Here is a 13,704-nt window from a genome sequence, read left to right as displayed (position 1 = left end):
TTTAAATTCGTACGTGCGGCCTGGAGGTTAAAGGGTAAGGGTCAAGGCTGTGACCCTGTCGTGTGGACAAAGATTACTTCACCAACGATTCTCTGTAATTAACCATGGCAGAAGGCGATGTCGAGCAAACTGTGAGTTTATTGCGTTAGTGTATACTCTAATCTGTCAGGTTTTATCATTGTCAATTTGATGTTCGGAGGGATGTATGCTAAAATCAATGTTTATAAAATTTGACGATTTTCGGATGAATCCCTTTTCGGACAACAGTATTGTCGTTTAAATTCACTTAGAAATGCTTTGAAAATGATGTTGGAATAATTCATCCTTCTTAACATTAAAAATAAAGATAAAATAAATTAAGACCATTATTTAAAGTTGCCATTGATTGCAACAGTGGACTGACTGTTGACATTCTTTTGCTACATGTATACTATATACATATGTGGTACATGTGTCTATCATTCAATGTATGCTGTGTTGCATGTAAATTTGTTTACAGGAAGGTGTGTGCGCATGCGTCAGACTACTAACACCTTTCTTCTACCTCTCTCTGCAAATCGTGTTAAAACATTATTTTTGGCTATATCTATAGCGGATTTTCAGTGGATTTGAGTTTATATATAAATATTATTTCTAGTTTCACTCATAGTTTTGCTTGCTGTGCAGTTTCCTGCAGTTTTCAGGTATTTTACATAGTTGTCATTATCCCCCTCGAAACGGCCTTGACCTCTGACAGCTTCCGGTGTGTAAAATCAAAACGTAAACAAAGATGAAAACCGGCATTCTGGTGAGTTGTTTACTCTTTGCAGTTGTCGCAGTTCTCACAAGTAAAAGATGTATCTGCTGTCAAATTGCTTCCGAGAATATATTCAGTCAAAGACCGCTATAACCCAGATAATTCATTTGCAAGTGGCATGGTAGTTGTTGGCCTAAAAACTAGATTTAAATTCTACATGCAACCTATTAAACCACATAAGGACAAATCTTTGCTATACCTCACAATTCTGCTCCTTTCTCTTGCCAGCGATATTGAATCGAACCCTGGCCCTGATTTCCCCTGTGGTACCTGTGGTGCAGAGGTTCTGGACTCTGACCCAGCTGTAGAATGTGACAAGTGTGGACTATGGTTTCACATCCAGTGCCAAAACCTAGAACACTCATGGTACCAGGACTTAATCCACACTGATGCTTCTTTTGCTTGGACATGCACAGTGTGCGATAATTCAAACCACTCTATCACATCCAGTATCTTATCAATCTCTTCGACAAACAGCTTTTCAGCCCTGTCTCATGAAAATACGCCTCTAAATCAAAAATCAGAAACTCAAAACCCACACATCAAAAGATTTGCTTCTAAACTAAAATTTCTATTGGTAAATTGCCAGTCAATTGTTAAGAAGAAACATGAATTCCATAACCTTCTTTCAGACCAAAACCCAGATATTGTGGCCGGTACTGAGTCATGGCTTACTGCTGACCATTATTCCTCTGAAATTTTTCCTGAAAGTCTTGGGTATACAGTATTCAGACGGGATAGAAAATCAGGCAAGGGAGGTGGGGTCTTTATCCTTGTAAAAAACAACTTAATCCCATCAGTTCAACCAAATCTGAATACAAACTGTGAAATCCTCTGGATCAAACTTGAAATCACAGGTAGCAAACCAATTTATATATCTAGCTTCTACAAGCCACATGAACTTGATATTGATAGTATTTATGAATTGGAAAAATCCTTATTGCTTGCTCAAAAACTTAAAGGTCAGAAGATCATACTTGGAGACTTCAACTTGCCAAAACTATCTTGGGACACAGAAAATAACCCAATTTTACAAGCAGGTTACAACCATGCTGTATATGACAAGTTCCTTGACATTTTAAGTGACTTTAATCTAACACAAATGGTTAATGAGTACACACGAGAAGGAAATATCCTAGATCTCTTACTACTCTCCAATCCGACCTTAGTACAATCAGTAAACATTATATCTGGAATCTCAGATCATGATATTGTTTCTGCTAGCATTAGTGCACGTCCGACTTCTCTTAAACAAAAACCTAGAGTATGTAGCGTTTACAGCAAAGCTAACTGGCCTGAATTCAGGAAATATTTCTCTACAGTTAAAGTTGACATCCTTCATAATCATGAACAAATATCTGTTGAGGAGCTTTGGCAGAGGTTCAAAAGTGCAATATCTACAGGGATAGCAACCTATATCCCTATCAAGCATATACGACCTAAAAGATCACTTCCCTGGATTAATAAATCCATTAGAAAGCTATTGCGTAAACGGGACAAACTATATCAAAAAGTCAAACAAAATAAAACAAACCACCAAATATGGAAACAGTTTAAGAAATTGAAATGTACTATAAAGATTCAAATTAAGCAGTCATATGACCGATACCTTGAAAATATATTGGATATCTCAAACTGTGAAAAATTGGAACCTGGAGTTCAGAGCAAATTCTCTACTAAAAAGCTGTACAATCTAATAAAGAACTCCAAGCAAGACTCACAAGTATCTTCCCCACTTATGGATAGTACAACTCGCACTTTGAAAACAGACAACACTGACAAGGCTAACATCCTCAACAAACAGTTCCAATCTGTTTTCTCTCCAGCTTCCCCATTGTCTCTAAAACAGTTATGTCTTCAAAACCTCCGTCGCCTAAACCCCCTGCAGTTTTGTAAGTACACCCCCATGAAGGACATAGTTGTTGACAAAAATGGGGTTCTAAAACTTCTCAAAAACCTTAACACTGGGAAGGCCTCTGGCCCTGACCTCCTTAAACCTGTTGTCTTAAAAGAACTAAGCCATGAAATTGCTGATGTTGTGTCAGTCTTATTCCAAAAGTCCTTGTCTTCTGGAAAAATCCCATCTGATTGGACTTCTGCATTTGTTTGCCCTCTTTTTAAGAAAGGAGACATCACTGACCCAGCAAATTACCGCCCAATTTCTTTGACCTGTATCTTATGCAAAACTCTCGAACATATAGTTGCGTCTGCCCTATCTTCTCACTTTACAGAAAACAAAATTCTTTACGACCTCCAGCATGGGTTCCGAGAACGGCGTTCTTGTGAAACGCAGCTTCTTCAATTGACAGACTTTCTTGTTAATAATCTGGCAAAAGGGAAACAGACAGATCTGATATTGCTAGACTTTTCGAAAGCTTTCGATAAAGTTAACCATCTTAAACTTCTATATACACTTCAGGAACATGGTGTTTCATCCCAGATTCTTAATTGGACTAGATCTTTTCTTATTGGTAGAAACCAAACAGTTGTCCTAGAGGGCGATCAATCTAGAGCAGTACCAGTCACTTCAGGTGTGCCCCAAGGCTCTGTCCTTGGGCCCCTCTGCTTCCTGATCTATATAAATACACTTCCCCTTACAGTACAATCCCAAATACGACTTTTTGCCGATGATACGGCAGTTTATCTTACAATAAATTCACTGTCTGACTCTCAAATGCTTCAGGAAGATCTGGCATGTATGGAACAATGGGAGAGAGATTGGGACATGGAGTTCAACCCCTCTAAATGTCAAGTACTCCACATCACCAAAAACAAAAAAGTCATTAAGCACAATTACATACTCCATGGTCAAACACTCCAATCTGTCCCCTGTGCAAAATATCTCGGCTTAGACCTTTCATCAGATATTTCATACAACTCCCACATTACAAGAATAACAGCAACAGCCAATAAGACCTTGGGCTTTCTTAAGCGTAACATTACCACAAGAAATGAATCTGTGAAAGCTATGGCTTACAAAACCCTAGTTCGCCCGCAAGTTGAATATGCATCAACAGTCTGGAGCCCCTACACACAGTCAAATAAAAATAAAATCGAAATGGTCCAGCGAAGAGCCATCCGCTGGGTTAAATACAACTATTCCCCTCTTGCAAGTGTTACTGAGATGCAAAACAGCCTTGGCTGGCGGTCACTCGAATATCGCAGAAATGACATGCGGCTCATCATGTTCTTCAAAATCTTACACAACATCGTGGCCATTAACCTTCCACCCTATATCCAGAAGCCTGTCAGACTTAGCCGGCACGTTCATCCCCATAGCTTTCAGCAAATCCAAGTCCAATCCGATTATCACAAGTGGTCCTTTTACCCCCATAGCATAGTTCTTTGGAATAGCCTGCCCGTCAATGTAGCAACTCTGCCAGCAACAGAACTTGATAGGTTCAAACAGGCAGTGTCAAGCTTACAATATTAGTTTTACGTACTATCATATTTTACTTTTTAAAAATGTTCTCACGACTAACATGTTTTAACCATGACTGGATTTTGTTTTTCTATTCCATGTCTCACAATGTTATCTTTTATTTCTTTCTTTCACTTTACTAACAGTCCGACGCGCACCTGCCAGTAATACTCGAAAGAGGGGTTCGGCAGTATTCAAAGATAGCATATAAAGCCCCTGTCACACCTAGCTGCATTGTCACTCGATTGCACAGCGTTAAATTTCCTAGAGCGCCGTGAGGTAGCTGGAAAAAATGATATTTTTCATAAATATAGCAATGTCTTGGCGTTCTCGGCGACCTTGGCGTTTCTACTGAATTCCATCAGTTCTTGATTCTTCCATTTGTTCTTGAACAATTTGAGACCATGCTGCAACCATCTGCCTTTGTCTAGCCATGGTCAAACCCAAGAATTCTATGCCTTTGAACCCACCTCTGTCGTCATCTCTGATTGAGATCCAAAGCGTCTGCATCATCCGGGATATGCTGGACCTACATGTAGGCAAGCAGTAGCCTAACTTGCTGTTGCACATCAGTAATGGTGAAATGAATGCTTATTTGTATTTATATACTTTATTCACTATTTGGTTGGTTTGTTGCCATATACTCTATTCACTATTTGGTTATTCACTATTTGGTTGGTTCGTCGCCATGCGAATGCCGATTGACCCAGTAGAAGAGCATAAGGAGCACAATAATCGCCAAGGCTGCTCCATAAAATTGTTGCAAGAGCGCAGTAAAAAAATAAAACTCATTGTAAGCGCCTTTAGATGCGTCCCATAAGCGCGATAGGGAGTGTGACAGGGGCTTAAATGAGGAGAAAAATTCAGTATATTTTGTACAAATATAAGTATGAGTATAAAAGTTTAAAGTTAATTCTATGATTATGAGGGTGTAATAAAACTATGACACCAGAAATTGATCTGATTTTGTCTGATATTTACTACCAGCTTTTAAACCTAAATGTACATTCAGACAGATTATATTTATGTGGGGATACACTTGTATGATTTCAAATAAAGAATTGTCATGATAAATTTAAAAAAGTATAGAATTGTGTTTATACTTTGTGTTTTTTTTTTCAGTTTTGGGAGTGGTTTGTGGCATACAGGAGTCCATCTGACATTAAGAAACATCACCCCGATTTCTTGACAATGGAGCTTTGCTGCTTTGCTTGCACATTTCTGACATTCCTACATGGTATGCTACAAAAATGTGGAGATATTTTTAGCATATTTTCTTGTAAAATACAGTACAATGAATGGTACCATTATTATTGCTCAAGGTTAAGTGCAATATAAAAATGCGATGAGAATATGTTGACTGTTGTGTTTTATTTCCCATGTAATTTTCACCATATGACCTACATTTTGCTTCTGGTGCTTTATTGAAATGTAACATTGGATTATATTTGGATTAAATTGCCATTTGGAACAGCAAGTCAATCTAAATATAATTTCACTTTGTCCTCAGACTTGAACCATTTCATTGTAAAAATGGTAATGCACCAATCATTTGTAACCACGGCCCCCCAGGATAGGGGTGGGGAGCAGGGAATGAGGATGTCCACGGGGGCATTTGGGGGGTATTTTACCAGCAGTTTGTCCATTTAATATGGGATTGGCTGGACCGCAAGTCAAAGTCCCTGCATATCCCCAGACCGAGGGGGTGGGTGGGGTGGGGGCGTGGTTACAATTGGCTGGTGCACAACATAAACACAATGCCAAAAGAAAATGCAATGACATAATTTAATTTTGTTTCTGGTATGACATCATTGGGTTGAAGTTTTGCGTGGTTTTCGTATTAAAAAGCAATGAAATTATGTTTTTGTAAAATTATAAGCATGAAAGAAAAAAATGTTTGTTTCAGTGTAAGACTGAAAATATACATGTATATTACCTTGTGAACACCAAAAGTAAACATTTCACCTGTGGCAAAGCCTTGAAAACTCATTTTCTAACTATTTACATATGTTTGTATTATATTTTTGGCAGCCCAGCGTGTGGGTGGTAGGTTCAAGTATCTTTGGGTCGGGGTGATACTGCATGGCCTGTTTGTTGAGATGGTAAGTTACTGGATGCCGGACATTGACAGCTTCTGGCACGCTCAGGGAATCTTCACTTTCCTCGGAAAGCGCCTACCTCTCTACATTGTCTGCATTTGTAAGTATTTACAACAAAATCTAGTACCGAAGTGAAAGGTATTTTCTTCATGTACATGCGTATGCTTTAATGTGTTAATATATTTTCCCAGTAACAAAATGAATCAGATTAATTTATTGTTGAGTCAAAAGAATGAACCTCATGTACAATTTGCTTTTACATAAAGACCTATACAATATAAATGTATATTCTTCTGCTGACAGGTTTAAAACAAATTAATTCAAAGTTTTCAGAGGCTCGTTACTTATAACACTCTTGGAACTTGATTATGATATTTTGTCTTTCAGATGCAGTATTCATTTACACAGCTAGTGTGGTAGTTGCCCATTCAGGCATGAAGTGGTGGGCCCTGCCACCAGCAGGTGACTATCTTTCAAATGTTTTAAATAAACCCATAATAATTATATTGGGTCATCCAATTCTTTTTTCCGACTGTTATTGTTTATATTGTGTAGAATATTAGCATTCCCCTTGTCTGTTGTGTAGGGAAAACATGCTATTGTAGGAATTTCAAGAGGTAACAGTTAGTTTCATTGAGATTTTAACTTGTTAAATTAGTGTTTTGCCGCATTAACTAATAACTATTAACTATTGCGAGTTCAATCTAATGGAATTGATTGTTAAGTAAAATGTGTATTTAGAAACAAAGTGACTTAGTGTGGTTTTTCGCATTGCCCACTGTCAGGCGTCAGGCAACAATTGCTTCTAATGATATCTCGTCCTAAACCAGATAACCAATTTAGATGAAACTTCACTGGGATGTTCCTTGGATGCTGCCCTTTCAAAATTGTTCAAAGAAATGAAATTCATGCAGAATGTTATGTTCTCTTCAAGTTTGTTCAAATGATGCCTCTAGGGTAAAAACTGGCCCCACCTCAGTTTCTTACACACTTAAATAGGAAAATGTTGGAAAAAATTCTTTTCTGAGATTGCTAGGCCAAGACCTTTGATATTTTGTATGTAGCATGATAGGGTGATCCTGAACCTGATCCTGAAGTTTGATTGAATATTGCCCCTGGGTTCAAAACTGGCAATGACCTGGAGTACCGTACACAAGTTTCCTATAGATTTTTAAAACAAATATCAGTGTTGTCCTTTGATTACCTTCATTGTGACCTTTTGACTTACTCTTTTTTGTAGCTTCAACACTAAAATTTGGACCATTTGCACAATTTGCAAATAAATGTCAATGTAGTCCTCAGATGAGCTATACTGTGAACTTTAAGCCTACTTTCGTATTTTTGAAACTACAGCAGTGAAATTTAGATCATGTGTTCAGTTTTGAAAACAAATATCAAAGTTGTGCTTGGATGTCCTTAAACACCTCAACTTTTGAAATTACTTGATTATGTTAAACTTCTTATTGTATTGCCATTAACCAATAAATTCAGTCATTCTTATAAAAATTAAATGTTTAAAACTTTCTTTCAGGTGAGCAATTTAAGGCCGTCCTGGCCCTCTTGTTTTATGTACTTGTATATTAAATTGGTTATTAAAGCATTTTTGAATAGATGAAACGAACATGGATAATCCATATAAATATTGAAATACTTGTTAGTTTGAAGTACATAACAATTAATTATTTTATATAACACAGTTGGCTTGACCGTGGTGATGCTGGACTTGCCGTATGACATCCTCGGCATCAAAAACCTGTTCTGGACTTGGCATGACACTGACCCTAACATCTATGATCGTCACTACTGGGTGCCGTGGACCAGCTACTACTTCCATGCTACCTTCGCTTGTGGCTTCACTGCTGTGTTCCATCTCAGTCACAAAATCTTTGCCCCGGACAAGGAGACCTATCAGTATGCTGGGTAAGGCATTTGTGGAGTGCTGTAGGTTCTATTGTTTGAAAATATTATTAAAAGATATTTGTTTTTAGTTTGACTCTTCGTGCAATGAGAAAACCGCACTGATGATTAAGTACTTAATAAACTTCTTAATTTCATTCATAAAAACATTCATTTTGATATTTGAATTGTGAAAATGAAAGCATTTTTATTCAGTTGAACTGTGAATTTAAAAATAAATTTTCTTTTAAAAGTTTCAAGAAAAGAAATTTTTCTTACTCTTGAAAGTTGAAACTGTTCAAATGTTCATGTCATTACAGATTATTTTTTCAATATCATTTTGATGTTTAAACATTTGGTTGAGAATTGTTGATATTTTTATCATAAATGTTAGTTTATTTCCTTTGTATTTCCAGTGTATGTCGGGAGACACTTTGCATGTTGTTGGCAGCCATGTTTGGGTTCCCTCTGGGTGTTATACAGTTTGTGTTTATCTACCATCCCCTGCATGACACGTACGGTATACACACGGAGGTGTGCGTCATGCTGCTCGTCGTTGTGTTCGGCCTGATTGTGTGGATGGGAGACAGGAATGGTCACAGGGCAGAGACATTCAAGAGAAGTAGGTGGAAAACAATGGGACATTTCATTAAGAATTATAGGAGAGGTTTTCTACAGTACAGAACTTCTCCCATGCAAGATTTTAAATCATACTATGCTTTCATGTGGTAAAATGGGTTGAGATGGAGATTTGTCTCCAGTATTTTCGTGATAATGAGGCTTTCAAAATTAGTTTAATCTATAATCTAAATACATCCCTTAAGCTTATAATAAAACAGTTTGTTATTTGTGGATATTTCTTTCCAAATCCCTCTCTAGATTGATATCTAGGTATTTACTGTCAGTCAGTCAGTTATGATTTACATAACAAGCATGAAGACAAGCATGTGCACCCTTCTGCCTTCATAAAATAAAATAAAAACTTAAGATAATTAAATAGTTTTGTTTGTTCTATTGGACCCTATACAATGTGCACTTATTTGGTAAGCACCCTGTCATTTTTAAAAACTAGCTAGAACAATTGAAATGTATCTACACTTTATAATCTTTATTTCAGGATGGTTCTTGGATGAGATAATGACTGAGGTGATTCTACATTACACCTTCTTCCTCTACCTGGTGTTCACATCAAAGCCGGAAAACAATGTGGTTACCGGCCTACATGAACCTGTGGGGCCATGTAATGAGACGAATGCTGTGCAGACTCCATTTGGAGCGGTAGGGATTTCAATTCTTGGTTTTTAGCCTAACTATTCAAAGGATAAAGAGAGCTATACTACATGCCCTAGCGACTGCCTCACACCTTTTTTGATGTTTTGGATGTAATCATCTTGAAGTCTTTATCTCAGCAAATACCTCATGTATTGCATTGAAACTTAAGATGTTTGTTTCCTACATTTACATCAATGAAGTTAGATAACAAGATTTTGAATATAATGTAAATTATGGGCCTTTATTATTTGGCTTAGAAATTCTAATATTAAGGTTTTTTGAGCACACATAGATTAATATCTCAGCAACTACTTGATGTATTGCATTTAGACTTTATACAACAGTATTTAACAATCCAATTTACTTGAATCAACAAATTAGTTAACTCTATTATATTTGCATATGATGCAAATAATGGCCCTATATTATTTGACTTAAAATTTCAGGTTAAGGTTTTGCATTTTACCAAATTTAAGTCAATATCTCAGCAAAAACATTGTGTATTGCATTGAAACTTTAGACATGTGTTTCCAACTATCAAACCTACTTAATAAGCCAAGTAAGATAACTCTTTCTTGCATATAATGCAAATTATGGCCCTTTATTATTGGACTTTGAAATTCTAGTTAAGGTTTTGCATGTAACCACATTGAATTCAATATCAAATATACTATTAAGCTGATGCTTACTTGGATTTTTCGTGAAAATGATAGAGACAGCTCATTTTAGCGAAATAGAATAACATTTTGTTGTAAACAATTAAATGAAATTTGAATCCATGGCAACCGAAAGGAAAATCATCTTCTCAGAAACCTCTGAACCGATTTCAAAGTAATTTCTCAAAAATGCCCAAAAGTGGCTCTGTATCAAATTCCTTCAAACCATATTGATTCTTAAAAAAACTTGGCCGCCAAGGTGCGGGCTACTTCTCACCATATGTCTACATGTTCTAGTCTATGTAAAACTTTGAAAACCTTCTCCTCAGAATCCTGATTTTAAAATAATTTAGCAGAAATGTTCCTAGGGTGACCTTTTTATCAAATTTCTTCACCCCCTCTTCTTTTAAATGTGTTAGATATGAACCTACAAGATTTAGTCCATCTGCAGATTCTATCCAAGAAGAAGTACCTGTGTTTGGAGAACTATGATGAGGCCGTGTTTGACTTCCATTGTGTGGATGAGAAACCAGCCCCAGGCTCCCACTGGTACACAATCTGCGGCACCCCATATCAAAACCACATGGAGTATATCGTGGTCGTGTGTGCAGTGTGTCTCCTCGGCCTCGTGTGGTGCCTGACCAACCTGCGTTCCACGGGGCTCCCAGGGCACAAACACCACAGGGGACCTCACATCAAACATGACTGAGGAAGGAGATGGCTCTATATGCAATAGTTCCCATTATGTCATGTTAACAGCATTGCAGTGCTTTGTTAAAATGGAACGATTTCTATGTAATGTGTGCTAGGAAGATTGAATGGCGGTTGCCCTAGTATAACAGTGTGAGTGATAGTGTGTTAGGATTAATACTTGAAGTAAACAATAATGTGCTCAAAGAGTTTTCCTACCTTTTTTTTGTACTCATTTATTTGTATTTTTATTGTGTATTTAAACTAGTCATTGAATGGTCTTTGAATTAATGTTTGAGTGACTATTAATGAAATAATGAAAACAGCCATCAATCCTTTATTTTTTATTATGATGCTGATTGTTTACAGAAGAAAAAATAGAGAAAGAAAATCAGTGATACTTTTTTTATGATATATTTGAGTGTTTTACAACATAGGAAATAAAGCACATTTTTATATTCAAGTATTATCCACTTTGATAGTTGCCATTTGTGAGTTATTTTATGTCCTTTTTACAAGATGAATGTTATAAGACACATGGTTTGTAGGTTACATGATATGGGATATATTGGGCAAAGGAAACAATATCGGGTAAGAGCGAAGCCTGAATCAGAATATGGTTTCCAGCACCTCGTATATCCCATATCGGGTCACCTACTAACCCCGTAACGTATCACATCAACAAGGTATTGACATGTTTAAATGTTTCATTTATTCATCGGAATATTCTTCAGAATCGGAATATATAGACGCCATTTTGGTACGATATAGATTTGGTGACCCAATATAAAAAAATATGGGGTCACCACGGGACCAGTTCTAGACCAATGGCAATGCATCATTTAGGTTGGAGGCGTGATGTAAATAAACATGTGTGCTATCAAATGTTAATAAGGCCATAACAAATGGGGGTAACATTTGTTTATCATGGACATATTTTTCACCATAATTCTCAAGTAAAAACTGTCAATCAAAATGATCATCATGTTTTGACACATATTAATGCTCAAAAATGCTTTTTTGTAATGCAATGTTGATTCAAATGACATTTGTTGATTTTGGGAAGACACTAAAAACTATAAATTGCCTGCCAATATTCTTTATATTTGCTTAGAACTATATGTGAAAAGGAGAATAAAGCTTGAATATATTATATAACTCCTTTTTTCACTTACTGGCACTGTTTTCATCTTTATTTTAATCAGTGCTTCCAATGTTCAAAAAATGAAATTGGTGTGGCTCATTCCACTGATCTCCACTTAGCTTAGGAGTGTAATGAATGTTTCAAATTGATTTTATAACTGTTAAATTTGTGTGCATGTATAATTTTATTTATGTAAGCACTTTTTACGTCAAACCAGTGTCATTTTCTATTATCAAATATTTATTAATAGGCTTTCTGTGACATTACTTTTTAATGCAATGAAAAAAAATTTTTTTTTTTTTTAAATGTATTAATTTGTATGTAGCTTTTTATGTCAACTATGTGCCAAATCAATTAAATAGGAGTATAAATGTAATTGTTTGGAGGGAATGGCTTTAATCCGGAATTCAATCTTTACTGTATGGGTTTTTCCAGGATTCCCACAAGCGTGAGGGGAACGAACAAAACTATGCTCTACTGTTCATGGAGAAAATAAAAAACATCTGTTCAAAAGTTTGGAATGTAATCATGCTGAATTTGAACAATTCATGGAGTAAAATCAAAAAAGATTTTGTGTTAAACTTCCATTGTTTATTGCATTGAGGGGTGAGAGTGGTCTAGGGGTGAGAGTGGTCTAGTGGTACAGGTGTCCGCCTCTCATCCAAGAGGTTGTGGGTTCGATCCCCACTAGGGGTACTTTCTCATGGCCTCTCAAAAAGGACACAGTACTGGTTTCTGCCCAGGAAACGGACTCGGGAGTGATCTTATAAGCTATCAGCTTTCGTCTCAATCGAGCTAAAATAAATTAGTATAAACCAAACTTGCATTGAATTGATAATATAAGAAAACTGCAAACCTCCTCTCCCCAAACCTCCTGAGCATGGACAACCCATGGGATCCCATTGTATTGATAATTCCGGTTTAAATCCCTTATAAGTACAGTCTGTTATAAACAAGACTAGCTAGTTTAGGGTTCCTCAAAACAATTCGTTATAAATATTGTTTATTCTAAATTACTAATTTATTTATAATAGATATTAAAGTTAAGAATAATAAAGGTATTATTATAATGGTATGCTAGCTATGGTGATATGTATATACAGAGCCAGTTTGTATGATATGTCTAATAAATAGGTGGAAGTTACAGATGTGCCTTGAAATAATTTACAATTACTTATTATATAATTATAGATGTAATTATTATTACCTGATTTCAAATACAAATATATATGTGAATATTTTATGTTTGAGTAGCAGGATTGCTTTGTCATTCTTAACATACTTAAACCATAGTCACACCATTTAATACTATTTATTCAGATTTACATTGCCCTCCTGTACTTTTCTGTACAAAAATAATATTAATCATTTCCATAAACGTCTCTCAGTAATAAACCAATGCAGTAATATTGTCCATATAAGGTTTCATTGGAATTGCCAGTTTGACGTAAGTGATAGGAGAGTCTTTAGTTAAGTGATATCCCAGTAATATCCCTGTCAGTAACATTTTCAATAGTTTTGGCCTATTGTTTCGTGAAAAAGATTTATGTTTTATTACCTTATTTTAAACCACCCAACATTACTTAGGTTTCCAACGTTTTGGAGTAAGGAACCAGTCAGGAAGCAGATACATCCGAAGTTAGTGGTGTATTATTATGACTTATTTACTTAAGACCATGGTCAAGATATATTTTGCAAACTGATATTGGAACAAGTTAAAGACTTGCTGC

At 36.1% G+C, this 13,704-nt stretch overlaps 1 protein-coding gene across 1 annotated transcript; it reads left to right on the top strand.

Annotated features, from left to right (window-relative positions):
• The first annotated feature begins 22 nt into the window (after nucleotides 1-22).
• On the top strand, nucleotides 23-13,120 carry LOC128219623 (uncharacterized). Its single transcript, XM_052927510.1, has 8 exons — nucleotides 23-131; nucleotides 5,340-5,454; nucleotides 6,249-6,416; nucleotides 6,704-6,778; nucleotides 8,014-8,236; nucleotides 8,629-8,834; nucleotides 9,330-9,490; nucleotides 10,592-13,120. The coding sequence occupies exons 1-8, from the start codon at nucleotides 105-107 to the stop codon at nucleotides 10,847-10,849; spliced, it is 1,233 nt and encodes a 410-aa protein (XP_052783470.1). The 5' UTR covers nucleotides 23-104; the 3' UTR covers nucleotides 10,850-13,120.
• The last annotated feature ends 584 nt before the right edge of the window (nucleotides 13,121-13,704 follow it).

Source organism: Mya arenaria, chromosome 2, assembly GCF_026914265.1.
Source record: "Mya arenaria isolate MELC-2E11 chromosome 2, ASM2691426v1".
Lineage (NCBI taxonomy): Eukaryota > Metazoa > Mollusca > Bivalvia > Myida > Myidae > Mya > Mya arenaria.
The sequence above is the reverse complement of the archived record's forward strand: the minus strand, read 5'-3'. Positions and strand labels throughout refer to the sequence as shown.